This window comes from Prionailurus viverrinus, chromosome A1 (genome assembly GCF_022837055.1).
Source record: "Prionailurus viverrinus isolate Anna chromosome A1, UM_Priviv_1.0, whole genome shotgun sequence".
Lineage (NCBI taxonomy): Eukaryota > Metazoa > Chordata > Mammalia > Carnivora > Felidae > Prionailurus > Prionailurus viverrinus.
In genome coordinates this window covers 105,329,619-105,352,665 of record NC_062561.1, presented here as the reverse complement: position 1 = coordinate 105,352,665, position 23,047 = coordinate 105,329,619, and the positions used below count along the sequence as shown (strand labels likewise).

General features: G+C 40.1%; 1 protein-coding gene across 9 annotated transcripts in view; it reads right to left on the bottom strand.

The window, feature by feature from the left end:
• Window positions 1–6,380: 6,380 nt before the first annotated feature.
• The window catches only part of LOC125162014 (uncharacterized), a 184,841-nt gene continuing 168,174 nt past the window's right edge, over window positions 6,381–23,047 (bottom strand). For 6 of the 9 annotated variants that reach the window (XM_047852557.1, XM_047852523.1, XM_047852532.1 and 3 more), the window contains exon 4: window positions 6,381–6,989. In XM_047852557.1, coding sequence (XP_047708513.1) covers window positions 6,476–6,989 — 514 coding nt within the window. In that variant the 3' untranslated portion in view covers window positions 6,381–6,475. Of the gene's footprint in view, window positions 6,990–8,839; window positions 9,132–18,708; window positions 19,482–20,652; window positions 22,204–23,047 lie in introns of those variants that run through there. The other 3 variants (XR_007150868.1, XR_007150867.1, XR_007150874.1) reach the window with 3 other exon arrangements.

The window sequence follows — 23,047 nt, the reverse complement described above, 5'->3', positions numbered from 1 at the left end:
CCTTTGACCACATATCCCCATTTCTTCTATCTCCCAGTCCCAGGCAACCACCATTCTATTGTATGTTTCTATCCATTCACCTTAATTAGAATCCACATATAAGTGATATTCTACAGTATTTGTATTTCTCTGATTTATTTCGTTAGCATAATGCCCTCAAGGTCCATCCACGTTGTGGCAAGTGCCAGGATTTCCTTCTTGTTTGTGATGAAAATAATATTCCATTTTATAGATATATACCACAGGTTCCTTATCTATTCATCTCTGAAAGGGCATTGAGGCTGTTCCACATCTTTTTTTTTTCATTTTTAAAATTTGCATTTTTAATAAAATGGTTTTAATTGTGGTAAAATACACAAACCTGAAATTTACTATTTAATTATTTTAAGTGTACAGTTAATAGTAATAAGTATGGGGCGTCTGGGTGGCTCAGTCAGTTAAGCATCCCAACTCTTGATTTTGACTCAGATCATAATCTCCCAGTTCGTGAGATCAAGCCCTGTGTCAGACTCTGCACTAACAGCACAAAGCCTGCTTGTGATTCTCTCTCTCCATCTCTCTCTGCCCCCAGCCCCCTCTCTCCCTCTCTCTCAAAAAATATTTTAAAAAATAGTAATAAGTAAATACATATTGTCATGCAACCATCACCACAATCCGAACTTTCCACCTTGAAAAAAATATTTGCCTCTCACATATATGAAACTCTATACCATTAAGTGATAAATCCCTTTTCTCCACTTTTTCCCAATGCCTGTCAACTACCATTTTAATTTGTCTCTATAAATTTGACATCTCTACATAACTTATAAAAGTGGAACCACACAGTATCTTTTTGTAACGGCTTTAATTCACTTAACATAATATCCTCACGGTTCATCTATGTTGTACCCTATGTCAGAATTTCTCTCCCTCCCAAGGCTAAATAATATTCTATTGTATGTGTGTGTCATATATTGTTTATCTATTTATCCAACAGACACTTGAGTCACTTCCATGTTTTACTTGCTGTGGATAATGCCAATATAAATACAGGTGTACAAGTAACTCTTGAGTTAATCTTGCTCTCAGTTCTTCTGAGTATATATCCAGAAGCGGAATTGCTAGATCATAGGGTGATGTCATTTTTTTTTTGATGTTCCACTATCCTGTGTTCCACAGTGGATATACCATTTTAAATTCTCAACAGCAGTGCACAAGGGTCCCAATTTCTCCACATCTTTACCAGCACTTACTATTCTCTATTTTCTCTCAATAGTAGCCATCCTAATGGATTTAAAATTGTATCTCATTGTGGTTTGACTCGCATTCCTAGAGATATTTTTAATTAGGTTTAACGCCCAGCGCAGAGCTTGAACTCATGACCCTAAGATCAAGACCTGAGCTGAGATCAAGAGTCAGATGTGTTACCAAGTGAGCCACCAGGTGCCCCTTGACTTTCATTTCTGTAGTGATTACTGATGTTGAGCATCTTCTCATGTGCTTACTGGTTGTTAACCTTCTTCAGAGAAATGCCTATTCAAGTTCTTTGTCCATTTTGGAATTGGATTGTCTTGTACTGTTGCGGAGTATAGGTATTCTCTATATAATTTTCATATTAATCCCTTGTGAGGCTGGTTCCATACCTTGACTGTTGTGACTAAGGCTGCATTGAACATGGTGGGGGGCGGGTGCAGATATGTCTTCAAGATCCTAATTTCACTTCCTCTGGATATATACCCAGAAGTGAGATTGATGGATCATATGTTAGTTATACTTTTAATCTTTTGAGGAAACTCCTCACTGTTTTCATAATGGTTGAACCAATTTACAGTCCCACCAACAGTGCACATGGGTTGCCTTTCCTCCACATCTTCACCAACACGTGTCATCTCTTGTGTTATAAGAACAGCCATTCTAACAGGTGTGAAGTGACAGTTCATAGTGGTTTTAAAATGTGTTTGCAGTTTCCTGATGCTTAGTGATATGGAACACCTTTCCATGTACCTGTTGGCCATATGTATGTCTTCTTTGGGGGAAAAAAATATCTATTCAGGTCCTCTACTAATTTGTAATGGAATTATTTGGTTGTTTTTGTTTTTTGCTATTGAGCTGTATAGGTTCCTTATACAGCTTGGATATTAACCCTTTAGGAGATACAAGTTGGCAAATGTTTTCTCACATTCTATAGGTTGCCTTTTCATTTTGTTGATTGTTTCTATTGCTGTGCAGAAGATTTTTAGTTTGATGCAGTCTCACTTATTTATTTTTGTTGTTGTTGTTACTTGTGACTTTGGTGTCGTATCAAAAAAAATCATTGCCAAGCCCAACGCCGAGGAGCCTTTTCCCTGTTTTAGTTTACAACTTTTATAATTTCAGGTCTATGTTCAAGCCTTTAATCCATTTTGAGTTAATTTTTGTGAACAGTCTGTGATGGGGGTCCAATCTCAATCTTTTGTGTGTGATTATCCAGTTTTCCCAACACTGTCTGTTGAAGAGATTGCTCTTTCCCCATTGAGTATTCTTGGCTCCTTTGTCAAATATTACTTGAAAATTATTCATGGATTTCTGGTCTCTGCTGGTCCACTGGCTTATGTGTCTATGTTTATGCCAATACTCTACTGTTTTGATGAACATCATTTTGTATTGTAATGATGTTACAATATAGATTGAAATCAGGAAGTGTGATTCCTCCAATTCTTCCTCAGGAGTGCTTGGACTACTTATGGTCTTTTATGGTTCCATATAAATTTTAGGACTATTTTTCCTATTTCTTTGAAAAATTCCACAGGAATTTTGATAGGGATTGCATTGAGTCTAGCCGGTTTGGGTGGTGTGGACATTTTAATAATATTAATTTTACCTGTCCACAAACACAAGATATCTTTCCATTTATTTGTATCTTCTTTCATTTCCTTCATCAAAGTCTTAGAGTTTTCAGTGTAGTGATCTTTCACCTCTTTGGTTAAATTTATTCTAAGTACTTTAGTACTTAGAGTACTAAGTACTTAAAGTACTAAGTACTTTAGTACTAAGTCTATTGCTATTATAAAGGAAATTATTTTTGTCATTTCATTTTCTAACTATTTCATTGTTAGTGAACAGAGACAACTGATTTCTGTATGTTGATTTTGTATCCCACAACGTTACTGATTTGTTAATTAATTCTAACAGGTTTTTTTTTTTTGTGGAGTCTTTAGGACTTTCAGTATAAAATTATACCATCTGCCAACAGAGACAATTTAGTTCTCTTATTTCTTTGTCTAGCACACCTGCTCTGGCTAAAACTTCCAGTGTTGTGTTGAATAAGAGTGGTGAGAGTAACCAACTTTTTCTCATTTCTGATCTTGGAGGAAAAGCTTTTAAACTTTCACCATTGAGTATGATTTTAGCTGCGGGCTTATCATATATGGTCTTTAGGTTAAAGTACACTCTGTCTAGATCAAGTTTGTTGAGAATTTTTATCATAAAATGATGTCATACATTGTCAAATGCTTTTTCTGCTTCTATTGACATGATTATATGATTTTTATCTTCCATTCACTTAAAGTGAGATATCACATTTGTTAACTGAATATGTTGTAACTATCCTTGTATCCTAGGGATAAACCCCATTTGCTCACGGTGTATGATCCCTTTAATGTGCAGCTGAATTCAGTTTCATTATATTTTATTGTGTATGCTTGCGTTTATATTCATCAGGGATAATGCTGTATAGTTTTCTTGTCCTGATCTAGCTTTGGTATCAGGGTAATGCTGGCTTTGTAAAATGACTTTGTGACTGTTCACCCTCTTCAATTTTTTGGAAAAGTTTGAGAAGGATTAAAATTAATTCTTCTTGAAATGTTTCTTTTAAATGTTGAGAAGAACTCACCAGATAGTCCTGGGCTTTTCTTTGTTGCAAAGTTCTGATTACTGAATCAATCTCCTTACAGGGTATTGGGCTGTTCAGGCTTATTTCTTCATGATTCAATCTAAGTAGGTAGGTTGCGCATTTCAGGAATTTATCCATTTTTTTCCTAGGTAATCCAATTGTTGGCATGTAATTGTTTATAGTACCCTCTTATGATCGTCTATATTTTTGTGGTTTTCAGTTAAAATGTCTACTCTTTTATTTCTAATTTTGAGTCTTTTTTCCACAGTATGCTAACTAAAAGTTTGTCAATTTTATGTTTTTGAAAACCTAGCTCCTAGTTTGATTGATCTTCTCTATTGTTTTCTGGTCTCTATTTCTGCTCTGCTATTTGTCAGTTCCTTTCTTCCATTAACTTTGGACTCAGATTGTTCTTTTTTTCAGTTCCTTGAAATGAAAAGTTAAATTGAGATTTTTCTTTTTTCTTAATGTAAGCGTCTATTACTATACATTTCCTGCTTAGAACTGCTTTTGCTGCATCCCATAAGGTTTAGTATGATGTGTTTCCATTTTTGTGTTTCAAGATATTTCCCTTTTGATTGATTCTTTGACCCATTGTTTGTTCATGAGTATGTTATTTGATTTCCACATGTATATGAATTTTCTAATGTTCCTCCTGTTATTGATTTCTAGTTTTGAACCACTGTGATAGAAAAAGATATTTGCTGTAATTTCAATCTTCTTAGATTTCCCAAGACTTGCTTTGTGACCTATCATATGATCTATCCATGTTCACTTGAGAAAAATATGTATTCACTGCTATTGGATAGTATGTTCTATACCTATGTCTTTCCGGTCTATTTGGTCTAAAGTATAGCTCAAGTCCAATGTTTCGTTATGATTTTCTATCTGGGTGATCTATCTATTGTTGAATGTGGGTTATTAAAGTCCCCAACTATTATTGTGTTATTAGTTCTCCTTTCAGATCTGTATTTAATATATGTAGATGCTCCAGTGTTGGGTACACATACATTTGCAACTATTTTAGCCTTTTGATGAATTGACCCATTTATTGTTTATAATGACTTTGTCTCTTGTAGTTTTTGGCTTAATGTCCATTTCATCTGCTGTAAGTGTAACTACACTTGCTTTCTTTTGGTTTCCACTTGCATTGAGTATCTTTCTCCATACACTCACTTTCAGCCTATGTGTGTATTAAAACTGAACTGAGTCAAAAACAAAACAAAACAAAACAAAACTGAGTCTCCAGGCACCTGGGTGGCTCAGTTGCTTTAGCGGCCAACTTCAGCTCAGGTCATGATCTCACTATTCGTGGGTTTAAGCCCGTGTCAGGCTCTGCACTGACAGACAGCTCAGAGCCTGGAGCCTGCTTCGTGGATTCTGTGTCTCCCTCTCTCTGTCTCTGCCCCTCCTGCATTTGTGCTCTTTCCCTCACAAATGAAAAAACATTTTAAAAACATTTTTAAATGGAGTCTCTTGTAGGCAATATATAGTTGAGTCTTCTTTTTTTAAAACCCATTCAGCCACTTTATGCCTTTTCAAAAATGGCTTTTTTTTTTTTTTGGCAGTATCCCACATAGCTGGCAAAACTGGGTACTCACTCATATGCTTGCATTTTCCCTGAGGGAGAATGGTGGTCTGAGAAAGTTTCTCTTGGCACTGAATTGGGCTGCCCTAAGGGAGGGGTGACCTGGATAAAGTCAAACTGTTCCTCGATCTCTAATACATCTCTATTACAACTGCCCCAGTGGAGTCCTGGACCTGTCCAAGGACTTTCTGTCAGTGACTGCCTAGGTCAGTGTTCTCCAGAGGATCCTGGACCATGGCTGAGTGGAGCTTTATCAGTTCATGGGTTATCTGAGGGTCCACGTTCAGGGCCAAGGTCTGCCTATTACCTGAGGCACAGGTGGGTGAGATTCCTCCTGGGTCCTTTCTCAGATGGTGCTGGACCCCACGGCTCCTACAAATTCACTCTTTTCCATGGATTGAGGTCAAATTTTTCTTGTTGGAGGGCCACATGATGAGAAGGGTCATATTTGGCCATCTTGCTGACATCCCTCTCTCCAATTTTTTTTTTATTGTGACTCACAGTAATACATTTTTCATTAGGACCAAATTCATATTTTATATAGAATTGGACACGTTTCATGAAACAACGCTGACTCTTACTGTATGTAAGGTCCTCTGATATTTTCTATTCTACTGCTTCTCAAATTTTAATATGGTTAATCAGCTAGAGATTTTGTGAATATATAATTGTGATCCAATATTTTGGGAGAGGCTACATTTTAACTAACGCCGACATGGATGTTTCTGTTACTCAGACACACCTTGAGTAGCAAAATTCTATTTAATTTTATTTAAATGTGAAATTACTTTTAAGACTCTTGGGTGTATCCGGACTGTTTTTAAAAGCACTGCTGGCACACTTCCTGGTGTAATACTATGTTTGCAGAAGCTCCTGAAAGAAAACCAGATATATTTGGGATATTCTTGTAAAAGTAGACTTCCTGTGGAACGGGATCATGCTTGGGAGCAGTTCAACAGGAAACCAGCTCGTCCTTCATATACCAAGATCAGAAAATGATAGAAGTAAAGACAGGGATACCTTTCTGACATTACTTTTTAAATTCTCACGGTTGGCCCAATAAACACATCCATTCCAGGTTGGAATAAATCAATGCCATCTGCGCAATGAGGACTCTCATCACTGTGTACAAAGGCAAAGTTACAGAAGATGATCACAAGTGACTGTGGCAATGATATGAGTATTTTTTCTTTAACCCAGCATCTCCTGTGGTGTGCTTTCCTTTTGTCTTCAATATGAATGCCTGCTGTGTCAGTCAAGGTTCTTGTCCTCAAGCAGTAAGAGTCAACTCTGACTAACCTAATAAAACGAAACTGGGGGAGACCATTAAGGGATTCCAAAACAGATGGGAAACTGTGAGACCAAATGTCAGAGGCCTGTGCAACTAAAGCCCCGGCAGGGCCTCTTGAAGAGCCCAGCCTTGCATTGCATGTCAGCAGCATCCAGATATCCCCTCTTCGGCCAGGATTGGCCACCCGATGCGGAACACCACAGCAGCAGCTAAGTAGAGTATGTCGGTCCTTCTCATTCCTCCTCTGGGACCCCAACACTCTAGAAGAGATAGACAGATGGACCCTAAAGATGAAGGGGAAGCAGAGGAGGGAAAACAAAGCACACCCAACTCCCCAAGGCAGGGCCATGTGCACTACTGGTCAAATCTGGGCATGGTGAGGGCAAGAGCATCACAATGGATGTGATATTCAAAATTTAAACTGGAATACTTTAGCCTCAACATTTTAAAACCTGAAAATTTTCTGGGATGCTGCAAGAGCTACCCAAGATGTTGTGTAGGGGCAGAAAACACTTCTTCATCAAAACATACCTGAAAACGGAGGCACCTGGGTAGCTCAGTCGGTTAAGTGTCAGACTTCGGCTCAGGTCATGATCTCCCAGTTCATGGGTTCAAGCCCCACATCAGGCTCTGTCCTGACATCTCAGAGACTGGAGCCTGCTTCACATTCTGTGTCTCCCTCTCTCTCTCTGCCCCTCCCGTGGCTGTACTATCCATCCCTCCCTCCCTCTCTCTCTCAAAAACAAACATTAAAAATAGAAAATAAAACATTAAAAATAGAAAATAACTGAAAATGACGTTGGAAAAATAAAAGGGTTTCATGTTCCCTTTTAGTGTCCCACTGAGTCCAGAACCTCCAATAAACTGGTTGCACAGCAAAAGAAATGGACGTTGAGGAGTTTAAGTGGAAAGGAAATTCACTGAGAAGCCACTGGGTGCTCAGTGAAACACTAGGAAGGCTGGAGGGAAAAGTCGGGAGGGGATGCAGGCACAGAGTGAAAAATCACACTGGGAAACTGGTCTAGGGACGCCCTGCCCCACCAGTGGATAGCAGATGCTGGAGATCTCATCACCAACACCTCCAGCCCTAGATCCTGACTGAGGCAATGACCACTCCCCAGAATGGGATGTGGCTGCCTCCCCAGTGCTACAGAAAGAATTCTCCATTGTCCCACTTCCCAAATCCAAGTTCAGGGCCCATGCACCTCATTGGCTGAGCCTAAGTCACATGTCCAAGGCCCAGTTGCAAAAGAGTCTGAAGAAGTAAGTGTTCCTTTGTGTTTCTATCCTGAAGGGAAGTGTCTTCCTCTAATCAAGTCTCCTAAGCAGAATTGCTATTAGCGGCTATGGTGCTTTGTGGCCATTGTCGAGCTTTGGGGGCAGAACATGCTGGAGTTTTCACTCCATTTGACCACTCTGCTGGAGTATTCCTGTAGAGTACACATTGCACAGGTGTATTCAGTAGTCCTGCTGTTAAGGTAAATGTTTAATCAAATTCAGAAAGGGGATGCAGCAGAGATGACAGACACATACTAAAGAAAGATATCCAGCTTAGAGAGAAATATGTTCACGGATGACATCCACGTAGCTTGATGGAGAATAGTGGAGAAATGCTCTCATGAATCCAAGGCAAGTGAACAAAAGCTAGGCAACAACTGGACTTCGCGGAGTCATTACTTACCGTGAACCTGAATCACCATCACTAGGAGAGTCTCTCTTCACCATGTATGGAGTTTGGCTTCCAATGATTGGAAACACAAAGTGATACTGACCCAGGGTGGGCATATCTGAATCATCATGCAGAATTATTTGGATCCATTTAAAATTAAAATCAGTATAGCATGTTTAGATTCACATCAACTCCCCTCCCGGTTCATGAAATAACCTCATGCTTAACAAACAAGGAGAAGATGTATGGAAAAAAAGTGATATATTTTCATGTTAAAACAAATAATCATTTGTTCACAATTATAATAATTTAATTATTTGTGAAAGAAAAGGTATGTATTATTTCAATATTGTATAATAATCTATATAAAAACTTTTTTGCCCAATACACATTATGAAATTAAAAGTAAACACTTGTAAGTTATTTCCTGTTTTTATTCTGAAAATAGTAGAAATAGTAAAGGCAAGCAAACTGAGCAGATCATTCCATATTGATTAATCAGGGAACAGGGGAGTAGATTTGATTCAATAAAACCCTCCTGCATCAGATCAATTCCATGTGCACATATTACACAGTGAGTGCTTCTGGGTTCGTAGATTTTACAGCTACTACATCTGGACTGTATTTCTACAGTGGAGTCATGGATTGAAACTCTATTTGGAGACACTTGAAGACAGAATAGAAAGAGAGGTATTTGACAGAGTATTGACAGCTTTTTCAAATTTGTTCCACACTGCAACAGAAAAAATGAGACACTAATTATTTTTTGTTTTAAGTTTTTAAAGTAATCTCTGCACCCAGTGTGGGGCTTGAACTCACAACCCGGAGATCAAGAGTCACATATTCCACCAACTCAGCCAGCCAAGCCCCTGTGAGATGATAATTACTAAGTGATGTAGGATCAAAGAAGGGTTTTCATAGGCGAACGGTATTACTGGTTTTGTATCTTGTTGGAAATGACCCAGTGGAGAGCCAGTGTGGGTGAGAAAGTGGCTTCCTGTCACTTAAACACTGCCTCTGGGAGTTCCTGGCTATTTTAGCCACCATCCATCCTCAGAACTCTTCATCTCGCAAAAGTGAGACTCTGTACCCATTAAACATTAACTCCCAATTTCCCTTTCCCATAGCCTCTGGCAACCATCATTCTATTTTTTGTCTCTATGAATGTAACCACTCTAGATACATAAGTGGAATCATACAGTATTTGCCTTTTTGTGACTGATGTATTTCGCTTAGCATAATGTCCTCAAGGTTCATCCATATTGCAATATATGTCAGAATTTCCTTCCTTTTTAAGGCTGAATGGTATATAAATATATATACCACACTTTGTTAACCATTCATCTGTGGATGGAAACTTGGGTTGCTTCCACATTGCAGCTCTTGTAAATAATGCTAGTATGAGCATGGGTTTATGCATATTTTTTAGAGACTCTGCTTTCAATTACTCGGGATAAACACTCAAAGTGGCATTGCTAGATCACACGGTAATTCTATCTTCCATTTTCCTAAGAATCGCCACACTGTTTTCCGTGTGACTGCGCCATTTTACAGTCCCACCAAGAGTCCAGAAGGGTTCCAACATCTCCACATCCTGCTGACACTTGCTATTCCCCCACCACCACCTATTTATTTTTCTGAGAGTAGCTATTCTATAGGAGTGAGGTGGTATGGCACTGTGGTATTGGTCTGGATTTTTTGATGTCGGACATCTCTTCATGTGCTGTTGGTAATTCCTTTCCTCTTTGGAGAAATGTCCACTCAAGTTCTTCACCCTTTTTTTTAAAAAATTGGGTTATTCTTGTCAAGTTGTAGAAAGGAGTTCTTTACATACTCTGCTGTCCTCTTGTTCGCTCCACTCCAGACCGATTGGTCTCTTGGTATTATTCCCCCCTTAGGTCCCTCCCTGGAATGTGTGGCTGGCTGTTTCATTTCCTTCATTTCCAACTCCAGGTATGACTTCTCAGTGTAGATTCCTAGCAAACATCGCACCACATCCCTGCTCCCCCAGCACAACCAATCCCCTTTAAAAAGCTCCACGTGTTTTCATATTGCTTTCCACCTTCTAATGTGCTAATTTGCTTACTCATTATGGTCACTGTTTGGTATCTGTCTTCTCCCCACTACAATATGAGCATTCCAAGTAAAGGGCTATCCGTTTTATTAATGTATCTCAAGCACCAATTGACATCCTTGTGCCTACTAAATGCCTCAAAAATAGTGGATACAGTTTAAACGTAAGTCTTATAAGTCACGGGATTTTTATTTTCCACTAGGAACTTATCTTTTTTAAGTGGAAAATTATTTTTTAAGGCCAGGGAGTTCTCAATGTGCATTTATTTTTATTGTATTTTTATTTGAGAGACAGACAGACAGACAGCACATGGGTGGGGGACATGGGGGACAGGAAGAGATAGAATCTCAAGCAGGCTCCACACTCAGCATGGAGCCCCACAGGGCACTCGATCCCACAACCGTGAAAACATGACCTGAGCTGAGATCAAGAGTCAGACTTGCAGCTGACTGAGCCACCCAAGACACCCCAGAGTGTGAATTTCTTTCATTCGCTTAACACATTTGCCCAAACCACAGAGATGCACAAATATGGCTCTCCGTAGATTCTGTCTTATCTCTCAGATTATAATAACTATCTCATTTTGCAATAAAAGGGGGAGGAGATGAATATAAAGAATTAATTAATCAAAGTCTTAACTTTTCTGAAAACCCAGGGAATTTTTATCAGCCTCCTTTGTTACTTATCTAACATTCCTCTCTAGAATATTAATATCCTAGCCTGAGATTTCCAGCTTTCCATGGCCATGATGTATTCACACGGCAGAAGAGCAAACGCCCCCCAAAAGAGTCTTTCCTTAAACTTCATGTGTGTGAGTTCACATTCAGGAATATCATTCACATTCAATCAGCAGAAGACTGTTTTATTAAAATGCACCATCTCACAGCCTTTTTCATACTACATTAAGAGGTTAGTTATGTTTATACAACATATTGGGATAAACAAGGGAATTGGAGCCCTTTGCAAGGCTTCTCTGGTTTTGCAGCCTGCTCGGCCACTGCGAGCCACCCCAAGGGCTGTGGTTCTTGCACCGGGGGGAGAAGCTATTAGGTTACATGATGTCACAGGAAGTGAGCTCTTACCAACCGTGGGTGAAGCCAATCCTCTATGACAAACATGGGTTACAACTGCAAATTGTTTCCTTCAAAAGACACTCTAACAGTCTACTACAGAATAGAAGGCTGAGAAGTCGATTTCTCGGATACCCTAACCAGCAAAGTCCTGAATACATTTTTAGGTTCCTTCTTACAGAGAAACATACATAATACCTCAAAGACAGGTATTAGGAAACAAATGTAGAAACTCCCATTTCTTTGATATAAAGCATGTGACAAACATACAGCTGTCAGTTTCGTTTTATGGTAATAGATATGTTAATATTCTCTAATATTCTTTACATGCTTTTTTACATTGCCTGTGCCATTACCAGAAGGACCGTGGTTTCTGCCGCAGGTGCTGTTAGTCAAGAGTAAATTAAAGAATATCAGGCTCTTAATGTCCTATTTCTGCACTACCCAAAACACAGGAACAGAAAAATAAAAGGGATGTGGATCTATAAATGAAAATCAGGGGCTCTTTGTAGAAAAAAAATTGTGAATGAATTTAGAGAAGCAAATAGCAACTATTCACTACCATTTCACTACCTAAAAATACAAGTCATCTTTATTTTGTACATTACAACAAAACAAAATTCAAACAGATAAAAGACTTAAGTGTTAAGAGAAATAGTCCATTAAGATAATAGATTATCTCAGTGACTATTTTTAAAAGTCTTGTTTAATAAAACATTTTCTGAGTGTGACTTCAAAGGCAAAAACCATTAACTAAAAGTTAGGTTTTTTGGGGTGACTGGGTGGCCACCAGGCAAAAACCATTAACTAAAAGTTAGGTTTTTTGGGGTGACTGGGTGGTTGGTTAAGCGTCCAACTTCGGCTCAGGTCATGATCTCACGGTTCGTGAGTTTGAGCCCCCCATCAGGCTCTGTGCTAATAGCTCAGAGCCTGGAGCCTGCTTCAGATTCTATGTCTCCCTCTCTCTTTGCCCCTCCCCTGCTCATGCTCTCTCTCTGTGTCTCAAAAATAAACATTTTTTAAAAATTAAAAAATAAGTAAATAAACAAACAAACATTTAGAAAAATTTTTAAGGAAGCCCTTGAGAGATAGGGAACATTTTGATTTATTAATACTTTGAAGTTTTATCCTGCCACATATGGTCATGCTCCTGATAGGATGGAAATAGGGATGAGGTGGGCGTGGGGTGGGGTGAAATCTTATAGTATTGACTGAAAATAACAATTGGCTGCCATGCTAAGACAAAGGAACACAACCAAAAATTGCTTTAAGAAAGATATGTGGTCCTAGGAGTTGCCTACCTTTAAAGATACATTGCATTACTTTTCATAATTTTGAAACAATTGGAAACATACTATGATAAGTTTTTTTAAATAATGAACAAAATCTTAAAGGTACAAGAGCTTATTTTAGATTGGCTATTAGACCACAGAAAGCAGCATTTGCCTGACAGATTGGGAATATGGTTTCACAAATGCGATACGGAGCTCCAGAGACAGGGGTGAGACTCTGGGGACAGGAGACAGATTCTCAAGAAGGAGATGAGTAATTACAGATAAGGAGCTAAAATTAATAGGTAAGCAGGACATTGATGCCTTTGCTAGAGATTCCCAGTTATGATTATGCAGGTATTAGGGGCAACTTGGCAATGATTTTACAACTGTATTCTATAATAAACCGTAGCATACTAATATAGACTGAACTGTTTAAACATCTTGCAGACTTTAATTTATTCAGCTTAAGAGCTTAGTTGAAAGGGAAAAAAAATAATGGAAAGTAAGCTGTAGGATTGCTTTTCCTGAATTCTAAATTTAGCTTAAATATATTTCTAATCCTCTATGCCAGGGATATTTTCTTGAAAATTCATTTGAATTGTATAATCTGATCACCTTTATTAATGCAAGGATTTAGACGGGCATAAACATGCTTACTGTATTTTACTGTGTCAATTTTTAGCCTGGGTAATCCTGTAAATGATTAGCTAATTATATTCCGTCTGATTATCAAGCTACTTAACTTAAATCCACTATGATGATAAAAGGCAAGTAAATCTTCAGTACCAATAGAGACGCTTCTACACATGGCCACATTTAAGAAGGCAAAAGAAACTGCACCATATGAGCAAAGCCAGAGCAAGATTAAATCCCCATTATATGGATGACAGCATCCGGAAAGCAATAGACTGAAGGGCAACACAAATTCACAGCCATCAATTTGGGTCTGTATTGCCTTCAAAGACAAATCTGACTGCTCCCTAAACCGATTGTCTTATAAAACCAGAGAGGGAACATTCATTCCATCACCCATTGTAGGAAATGCCCCTCTCAACCTTTAACATAGGTCCAGGCGACTTCACATGACATCTGGGTATAAATGGAAAACTTTTAAGGGAGCAATAGAAAAGGAAAACACTGTGTGAGGACTCAAGGGTCTGGTGTCATTTCAGCTCCCAGGGAAAGGGTAAAAAGGGAACTAGCATGTTCAGAGTATCTCTCACATGCACATCATCCTATCTCATCTAGTCCTCACAACAGGCCTAAGAGGAAGGTGTAATTATCTCAGTATCTGTAGATGCTCACAGACCCTGGATCACCGGCTCATTAGAATCCAGTCTGCCTGATTCCAAATTCTCTGCCCCCTTGATTGTTAAATTTTGACAGCACTCTTTCAGGTACAAAAGACAGAAGCACCCTTCTAATTGGCTTAGGAAGAAACAAGGACTTTATCAGCTCATAAAACTGACACCTATAGACCTGATCCTCTTCATTCCACATTGTCGGCTGCAGGCACAGTTGGATCCAGGGACCAAGAGGAAGTCTTCCCCTCTAAGTCTCACTTCTACTTTTCTCCAGGTTATGTTTGCCGTCAGGCAGGCTCTCAGGAGCTCCAGCTTCAATCTTTCAAGTGTCAATCTCATGGAAAAAAAGATCCTTTTTCTGAATTGGAATAAGAGATCCGGTATTGAATCTCACTGTCCTTGCTTGGTCTAAGTAATTTCAACCACACACTATAAACAACTTAAATGGAAAGTGAATGTGCAGGGTCATCTATATCAGGAAATGTGCACTGTAACGCTTAAGCCTTATGTATATATGTTAAAGATGCAGATATAGGGCGCCCGGGTGGCTGAGTTGGTTAAGCATCTGACTTTGCCTCAGGTAGGTCATGATTTCATGGGAATTCAAGCCCAGTGACAGCTCAGAGCCTGGAGCCTGTTTCGGATTCTGTGTCTCCCTCTCTCTCTGCCCTTCCCCCACTCACCCTCTCTCCCTTTCTTCCTTTGTTTCTGTCTCTCTCAAAGAAAAGTATGTATTTGAAAGAGAGGAAAGTCAGCATTAATCAAACCCCTGCCATGTACAGGCAGAACATAGGTACATTATTTCCACTTTTTTGTTAGACAAATGATTCAGTGGGCACTAGCCACACATGGCTACTTAAATTTAAGACTTAAAGTAATTAAATTAAAATTTAGTTCCTCAGTTGTAAGAGCTGTACTTATAGTGCTGAATACCCATGTAATAGTGGCTTCCACGATGAATGGCATAGTTATAGAACATTTCCATCATTGGAGAAAGTTCTATGGGACAACTCTGGATGTGTGTCTCAAATTTTCCCTTTTTTTTCAGAATAGAATCTGGCAACCTTAAGTCATGTTAGGCAAGACTACAAAGAAATAATCAGCCCAGAATGTGTACTTTCTATAAGAAAACCACTCTGAACTCTTAGAAAAATCAGTGTCATGGGCAAAAACATACAGGTAGAGATATTAGATAGCAGATATTAAGTGATTATATGAAATTATTGTCAATTTTGTTAGCTGTGATAAAAGTATTGTGGTTTTGATAGAGTATACTCCAACTCTTTGTAGGTCTGTGCTGGAGCATTTAGGACTAAAATTTTGATGTTTTTCATTGACTATGGGATGATAGAATAAAAACCAGAGAGACAAAGTGACTATGGCACAATGTAAAGAATAGTTAAATCTAGCTCGTCAGTACCATTGTTTCTAATTTTGACGCATTTTAAAACTTAACAAATGAAAACATTTTTGAAAAACCTGACTTCTTTAAAAAATTTTTAATGTTGATTTATTTTTGAGAGAGAGGGAGACAATACAAGTGGGAGAGGGGGAGAGAGAGACGGAGACACAGAATCTAAAGCAGGCTTGAGGCTCTGAGCTATCAGCACAGAGTCCAACGCAGGGCTCGAACTCACGAACCGTGAGATCATGACCTGAGCTGAGGTCAGAAGCTTAACTGACTGAGCCACCCACGCGCCCCAAGAAAGTATTCCTGATATGATCTATTCAACCAGGAGATGGTGCTTTCACTCAGGGCCACTCTTGGTTGGCCAATTTTCTACTTCATTATTAATTTATAGAAATATTTCCCTAACAACAGAACTAGAACTGAGGTGCCTAGGTGGCTCAGTCGGTTAAGCAACCAACTTCAGCTCAGGTCATGATGTCATGGTTCATGCATTCGAGCCCCACATCAGGCTCTGTGCTGACAGATTCTGTGTCTTCCTCTCTCTCTGCCCCTCCCCCGCTTGCTCACACTCACTCGCTCTCTTTCTCTCTCTCTCTCAAAAGTAAATAAACATTAAAAAAAATTAGAAGGGGCAGCTGCAGGGGGTCAAAAGGAACAAACCTCCCGTTATAAACTAAGTAAGTGGCTATATTCATAGCCATATACCTAATGAGGGACTTGTATCTAGAACATATTGAAAACTGCTATAGCTCAGTAATAAAAAGACAAATAGTCTAATTAAAAATGGACAAAGGCTCTGAGGAATATTTCTCCAAAAAGAAACACAAATGGCCAACAAGTACAAGAAAAGATATTCATCATTTACCACCAGGGAAATGCAAGTGGAAAGCATAACAGGATACCATTTCATATTCAGTAGGAAAGCTATAATCAAAAAGACAGATGGGGAGCCTGGGTGGCTCAGTCGGTTAAGCGTCCGACTTCAGCTCAAGTCATGACCTCAGGGTTCATGAGTTCGAGCCCTGTGTTGGGCTCTGTGCTGACAGCTCAGAGCCTGGAGCCGGCTTCGGATTCTGTGTCTCCCTCTCTTGCTGCCCCTCCCCCATTCATCCTCACGCGCGCTCTCGCTCTCTTAAAAATAAGTAAACATTAAAAAATTAAAAAATAAAAAGACAGATAACAACAAGTGTTGTTGAGGAGGTGGCGGAATTTTGGAACCCTCATACGCTGCTGGTAGGAATGTGAAATGGTTCATCTGCTTTGGAAAACAGCTTAGCAGTCCTTCATGGCAGTCCTCATGATTTCACTCCTAAGTCTATGCCCAACATCTATACATCCATATAAAAACGTGTGCATGAATGTTCATGGCAGCATAATTAACAACTAAAAGGTGGAAACAACTCAAAGGTCCGTTAACTGATGAATGGATAAATAAGATGTAGTATATTCATACCACTGGAAGAGTATTCAGCAATAAAAACAAATGAATACTGACACATGCTACAACGTGAATGAACCTTGAAAATGTTACGCTAAGTGAAAGAATCCAATCACAAAAGACCGCATATTATGAAAATCGATTTGTATGAAATGTCCAAAGTAGGCAAATCTACAGACACAAAAAGGAGATTCATTTCTGTCTAGGGTGGGGGGGTAGGGAGGTGGGGGGCAGGATGAGTAAGGGGATTGAAAGTGGGGTCACGTCTGAGGAGAAAGGGTTTCTCTAGGGGTAATGAAAATGTTCTGACATGGATTGTGGCGAAGGATACAAGCTCTGTGAATATGCTAAAGCCAGTGAATTACAGTAAAGCCTTGAATTGTTCCACGAACGTTCCCCAAGACGAGCAAATGTCTAATAAATTTTAACTTGATAAACGAGCGACAATTTGCAATACGAGTAGTACCTGATGCCGAATGTCACGTGCCCACCACTGAGCCAACGGTTCTTGAAGTTCGCTTGGATGTAGGAGTGCTTTGGATTGCAAGCATGTTTCCAGAAGGAATTATGCTCACAAACCAAGGTTTCACTGTGTACCCTTTGCATGCTTAAAATCGTTCCAGCGCATGGCATGTGAATTATATCTCAATAAATCTGTTTTCCAAAAAAAAAAGAGTGAAGGGAAGAAGGAAGAAAGAGCCACACTTGACTTTGGCTGTGGTAGCAGTGTGCCCCTGGTAAGGACTGCCCTGGGTCTGCAGGGGCGTAAGAGGCTCAGGCATGGGCTCAGAGGCATTCAGGGCTAGAAAGGTGTGGTCTCCCACAGTGCCAGGAACAGCTTCCTGGATCTCCTGAACACTGAGTCATACTACCTTACCCCCTCCTTTTTCTCTCATCCTCCCTTTCCAGTGATTTTGTGGTTTCCTTCCCTATGTCAAATCTTGCTCAGCTTGAAGTTCCCAGAGGGGTCTGTTTTCCTAACCAACTCCTGATTGATCTTATTGCCTAAAGAGTATCCATTCTCCTCATTCTCTTCCTAAAAAATTCCAAACTTTCTTCAGGTACTCAGCCCTGCTCCACATAGACAAGTGCCTCAGGAGACGGCAATTCCACTCTTGGCTTCTGGGTTCAACCAGAAACCAGTTGATTCAGCGGCGCCTGGGTGACTCAGTCAGCTAAGCGTCTGACTTATGGTTCATGAGTTCAAGCCCCACGTCAGGCTCTGTGCTGATAGCTCAGAACCTAGAGCCTGCTTCAGATTCTGTTGTCTCCCCCTCTCTCTGCCCCTCCCCTTGCTCTCTCTCTCAAAAATAAACATTAAAAGTAAAATAAAATAAAATAAATTGATTCAGAAATAAGCATGTGATTGTTAACACTGGATGTTAACTAACTGGAATTCAAATGAAAAACTTCAAGTAAAAACAACAAAAGGAAATAAGCATGTGACCCATACCAACAAGAGATAAAGAGGGCTCTACCAGAGGCTTCTGGGCAGGTCCCACTTCATTTTGAAAAAGAAGCTCGAGAAGCCAACTAGATACAAAAGACAAAGCCATCATGTCCGCAGGCAGCTATCATACAACCAAGACATGAATCCACTTTGGAGTAAAGATGACAGGCAGTGGGCAGGTGGAGAGACAGAGAGAACCCAGTTCTGTGACTGCATTTTTCAACTGTTGGATCAACACACCCTGAAGCTCGCTTCACCTCTTAATGTCTTATATGAGCTAATAACTTACCTGGAGGCAGTTTGAGGTAAGTTTCCTACTACCGCTGGAAATTTACGCACTGAGACACTTCAAAGCGGCAGCGCCTCTATGCAGACAGAGCCAGAGGTAACTCCCCAGTTTCCCACAGTCTCAGAGTGGCATGAGGCATCATCCAAAAGTCATCTCCACAACCTGAGACATTAGGTGAGAGGGGCCTGGTGGAGCTTGCAGCCAGGAAAGGAGACACAGCAGCATGAAGCGTATAAAACCAGGGACACTGTACGAATGTGAACGTCATGTCAGCAGGGTGAGGCCAGTGAGGATCCAGGTGGATTTCTCCATCACGGCAAACGCCAGACGGGCTAGATAATAACCTGCGGTTACAGCCTCCCCACTTGACACCCCAGTGCAACGTAGAGCCTCTCCCCCTATACCCTCAAATCTCAGGAGAAGGATAAGGAATTGGCTGGGTTGAGTTTCCACCACCAAACAGAATGGAAGCTCAAAATAGAGACGGTTGCATCACAGAAAAGTGAAAGAAGCGATGGGTTGGGAAAAATCCTAAATGTGTGCATTCCAGTTATGCGGAACTCATTCTTTGGCCAGTGGGTGGCAGACGAAGCATGATCATCTTGATCCCCATCCCCATCCCGTATTTACCAACCTCACCATCCCGGAGGGTCACACTCAGCCTTTTCCAAGTCCTCTTTCCACTGCCTCTTCTCATCTGCAGTTGTTCAGAATTCAAGCTCAGATCCTCCCGCAAATGAAATTTCTCTTGCAACGGGCTCTTGGATGCAATCCTAATCAGAAGGCTTATTATGGAACTGTGACCCTCAGTCACTCTCCAGCAGCCATCCCCCCAGAGTCTTTTTAATCAAAAAACTGATATATAATTAGGTCAGAGAAATGGCCATAAAAGCTGTCCTGCAACCCTACACCTTTTTCCTTACGTGTCTTTCAAAGTCATATTGCTCCAAATCTGAAGCAAAGAATAAATTTTTAATAACTCCTGATGGATAATATTCTACTCAGAGTTTGTCTAAGTTGGAACAGGAACGTACTTACAACTCTTCTCTGATTCATTTTGTGAATTTAAACAGCACAAGGCTTGTAAGGAGCTGTTATCATTTCCTTCCCTATTTCTTAACTTTCTTCTCCCTCATTTGTGTTCCAATCCCTTAAAACCAATGTCATTTCCTTCACATTGTCAAAGATTACCCCCAAGGAGAGATGACTGATGTTAACACAAATGTCCTTTGGTCCCTATGCTGAGATTAAGAAGATTTTCCCAGTTTTCAGTGGAGAGAAAAGAAAATTTGCTGTGCAAAGCAAGAATACTAAACACAAGTAGAAAATAAGGTTAAATATCAGATCAATGGTCTCTGGTTCCTGTTATTAACCTTCTATTAAAAACACATTTAAACCCATGGACTTGCAGAAAATAATTTCATCTTCATATTTCACCAGGTTAATGATATTCTTAAATTAAGCCTTTGAGAGAAAATGTTACTGGAGGGAACCTGGGTGGCTCAGTCAGTTAAACGTCTGACTTCAGCTCGGGTGACGATGTCATGGTTCGTGGGTTTGAGCCCCACGGTGGGCTCTGTACTGACAGCTCAGAGCCTGGAACCTGCTTGGGACTCTGTGTCCCCCCCCATCTGCCCCTCCCCCGCTCATGCTCTGTCTCTCTCTCCCACTCAAAAACTAAAAAATAAAAAGTTACTGGAATAACAGAAACAGATCTTATTTTTTCAAAGAATTTAAAATTTTTTTTTTAATGTTTATTTATTTTTGAGACAGAGAGAGACAGAGCATGAATGCGGGAGGGGCAGAGAGGGAGGGAGACACAGAATCGGAAGCAGGCTCCAGGCTCTGAGCCATCAGCCCAGAGCCTGACACGGGGCTCGAACTCATGAACCGTGAGATAGTGACCTGAGCCAAAGTCGGACGCTCAACCGACTGAGCCACCCAGGCGCCCCTCAAAGAATTTTTAAAAAGTCTTTTTCCTTTTTGCTCTGGCTATTAGAACTTTAAAAATTGGTAAGTAATATTTAGCAATTATGTACCTACCTGTTACCAAGAAATTTAAATGAAAACTATAGTTATTCTGTATTCTGTCACCAAAAAAGTTGAGTTTCTGCCTAAGTCTGTTAAATACAAAGCTTTCATGTAATATTTGAAGGTTTATTTTTAATATTTCCGCCGAACGTTGGCTTACGATCTTTCAATTAGACCATGTGTTACGGGTAACTATGCTTGCTGAAATGTTTGCTATAAAAAACCATGTATGTTTACTTAAAATTGTAAACCAGATGTGTCAAACAGACTGGTTTTACCTACCTAACCGATGAGCACAAACCTTCTGGGGCACTACCTGATGTAGCCTGAATTATTCCAACCTGCATAGAAGGAATGGAGGAGATTTTCTTAGAATTAATGTTTCTTAACATTTAGAAATGTGGCTTGGAAAGGTATATTGAGGAAAAGGGTCTGAGAGATGAATTCAAAAGACAATAGCAGAGCTGCTAACTGGCAGGAGCGGACGGCCACAGGGGCTTCTGGGCATCACTGAGGGACAGGGATGGCAGCACAGGGAGCCCAGAGGGTGCCCCTGGTTGGTCTGATCTGGAATGGCAAAGCCAACAGCAGTTTTCTCTAGTGCCTTGTGGACAGTGGCAGCGGTATCTCCTCCCTAGGTGAGTTTCACAGCACAGTTCCCTGCAATCTACTAGAGGAAGCATTCCCCCCGCCCCCAAACAAAGGTATAAACCATGAAAGAGGAAGACATGGTCCCCAGCATGTGGGAGCTCCAACATCAGCAAAAGGAAAAGGAATGTTCCGGGGATCGAGATAAAGGGAAGATCCTGACAAAGCTGAGCAACAAGTCTAGACAGCAACCAGTCCACCGGGAAGGAGAAGGCTCATCCAGTACATACACTTTGAAGCAAAAGTCAAAGTCTCAGGCTTTTCTCAAGTGTTCGACTGAGTTGAGAAGTTCTTTTCTCCTTTTGTTTTTTCCTTCTCTCTCACACTTCTCTCCCTCGCTCTCTTGGCTCTGTCAATTGTCTCAATAACAAAGTAAATTTAAAAGTCGACAATTACTGGGGCGCCTGGCTGGCTCAGTCGGTAGAGCATACAACTCTTGGTCTCAGGGTTTTGAATTCAAGCCCCACGTTGAGTACAGAATTTTCTTAAAATAACAACAACAACGACGACATTAACAACAACAATAAAAGAAGAAAATTGTTAACTTCCAGAAAAGCTAATTATATGTGAAGGCAAAGCATAGAATACTGTGAGACTCAGCTATGTTTAATAATATCTACATAGACATACTGATTTTAACATCGAACACCGAGAGAACCGAAAATATTGTCAGAGTGAAGAGAAAGTGAAATAGATACACATTGGTGAGATGTGTAGGTTGGGGATGGCGGAGGGAGTCTGGCTGAGGTTTGAAAAGTGGATCAGAGAATTCAGCATTCCCTTTCACAGTAAGAAGTGAAGTGATAATCTCCAAAACTGCGAAGGGAAAACAAAACTTAATTAGCAGAAAAATCCTCTTGCTGGAAAATAAAGATGTAAACACCAGTAAAAGCTGCTCAAAATGTTGGGTACTACCCACTCTGCAAGTGTGAATCAAAAGCTGGAAAGAGGAGGGGCGCCTGGGTGGCGCAGTCGGTTAAGCGTCGGACTTCAGCCAGGTCACGATCTCGAGGTCCGGTTAAGCGTCGGACTTCAGCCAGGTCACGATCTCGAGGTCCGTGAGTTCGAGCCCCGTGTGGGACTCTGGGCTGATGGCTCAGAGCCTGGAGCCTGTTTCCGATTCTGTGTGTGTCTCTCTCTCTGCCCCTCCCCCGTTCATGCTTTGTCTCTGTCCCAAAAATAAGTAAACGTTGAAAAAAAAAAAATTTAAAAGCTGGAAAGAGGAAAGCTGAGGATTGCTGTTACAAGCTAGCAGAACTCATCATACTTAAAGTCACTATGTATCTTGGACAAAAATAATGATTCAGATTTTAAATAAGAACACTCTCTAAATTCCCCTCCCCTCAAATTACATTACTATTTCCACTAAAATTCCATTGACTTTATAAATGATTTAGGGAGAAATGACATCTTTATATAAATTCTGAGTATTTCTTTCTAAGAAGATGGTTAGGACTTCTTTTTTCATCCTCAGAGTTTTACCATTTTCTTGTTAGGGGTCTTGGGTGTTTTCTGTGCTTCGTATCAAGGCATGTTACATTATCTTCTGCTGTGATGATGACATTTTTTTCCCCACTAAACAACTGTGGCTAATATATTTTAAAAAGCACTCCCTATATTTTGTAACTTGCCACCGGACTGCATGCACACTTCTAGCATT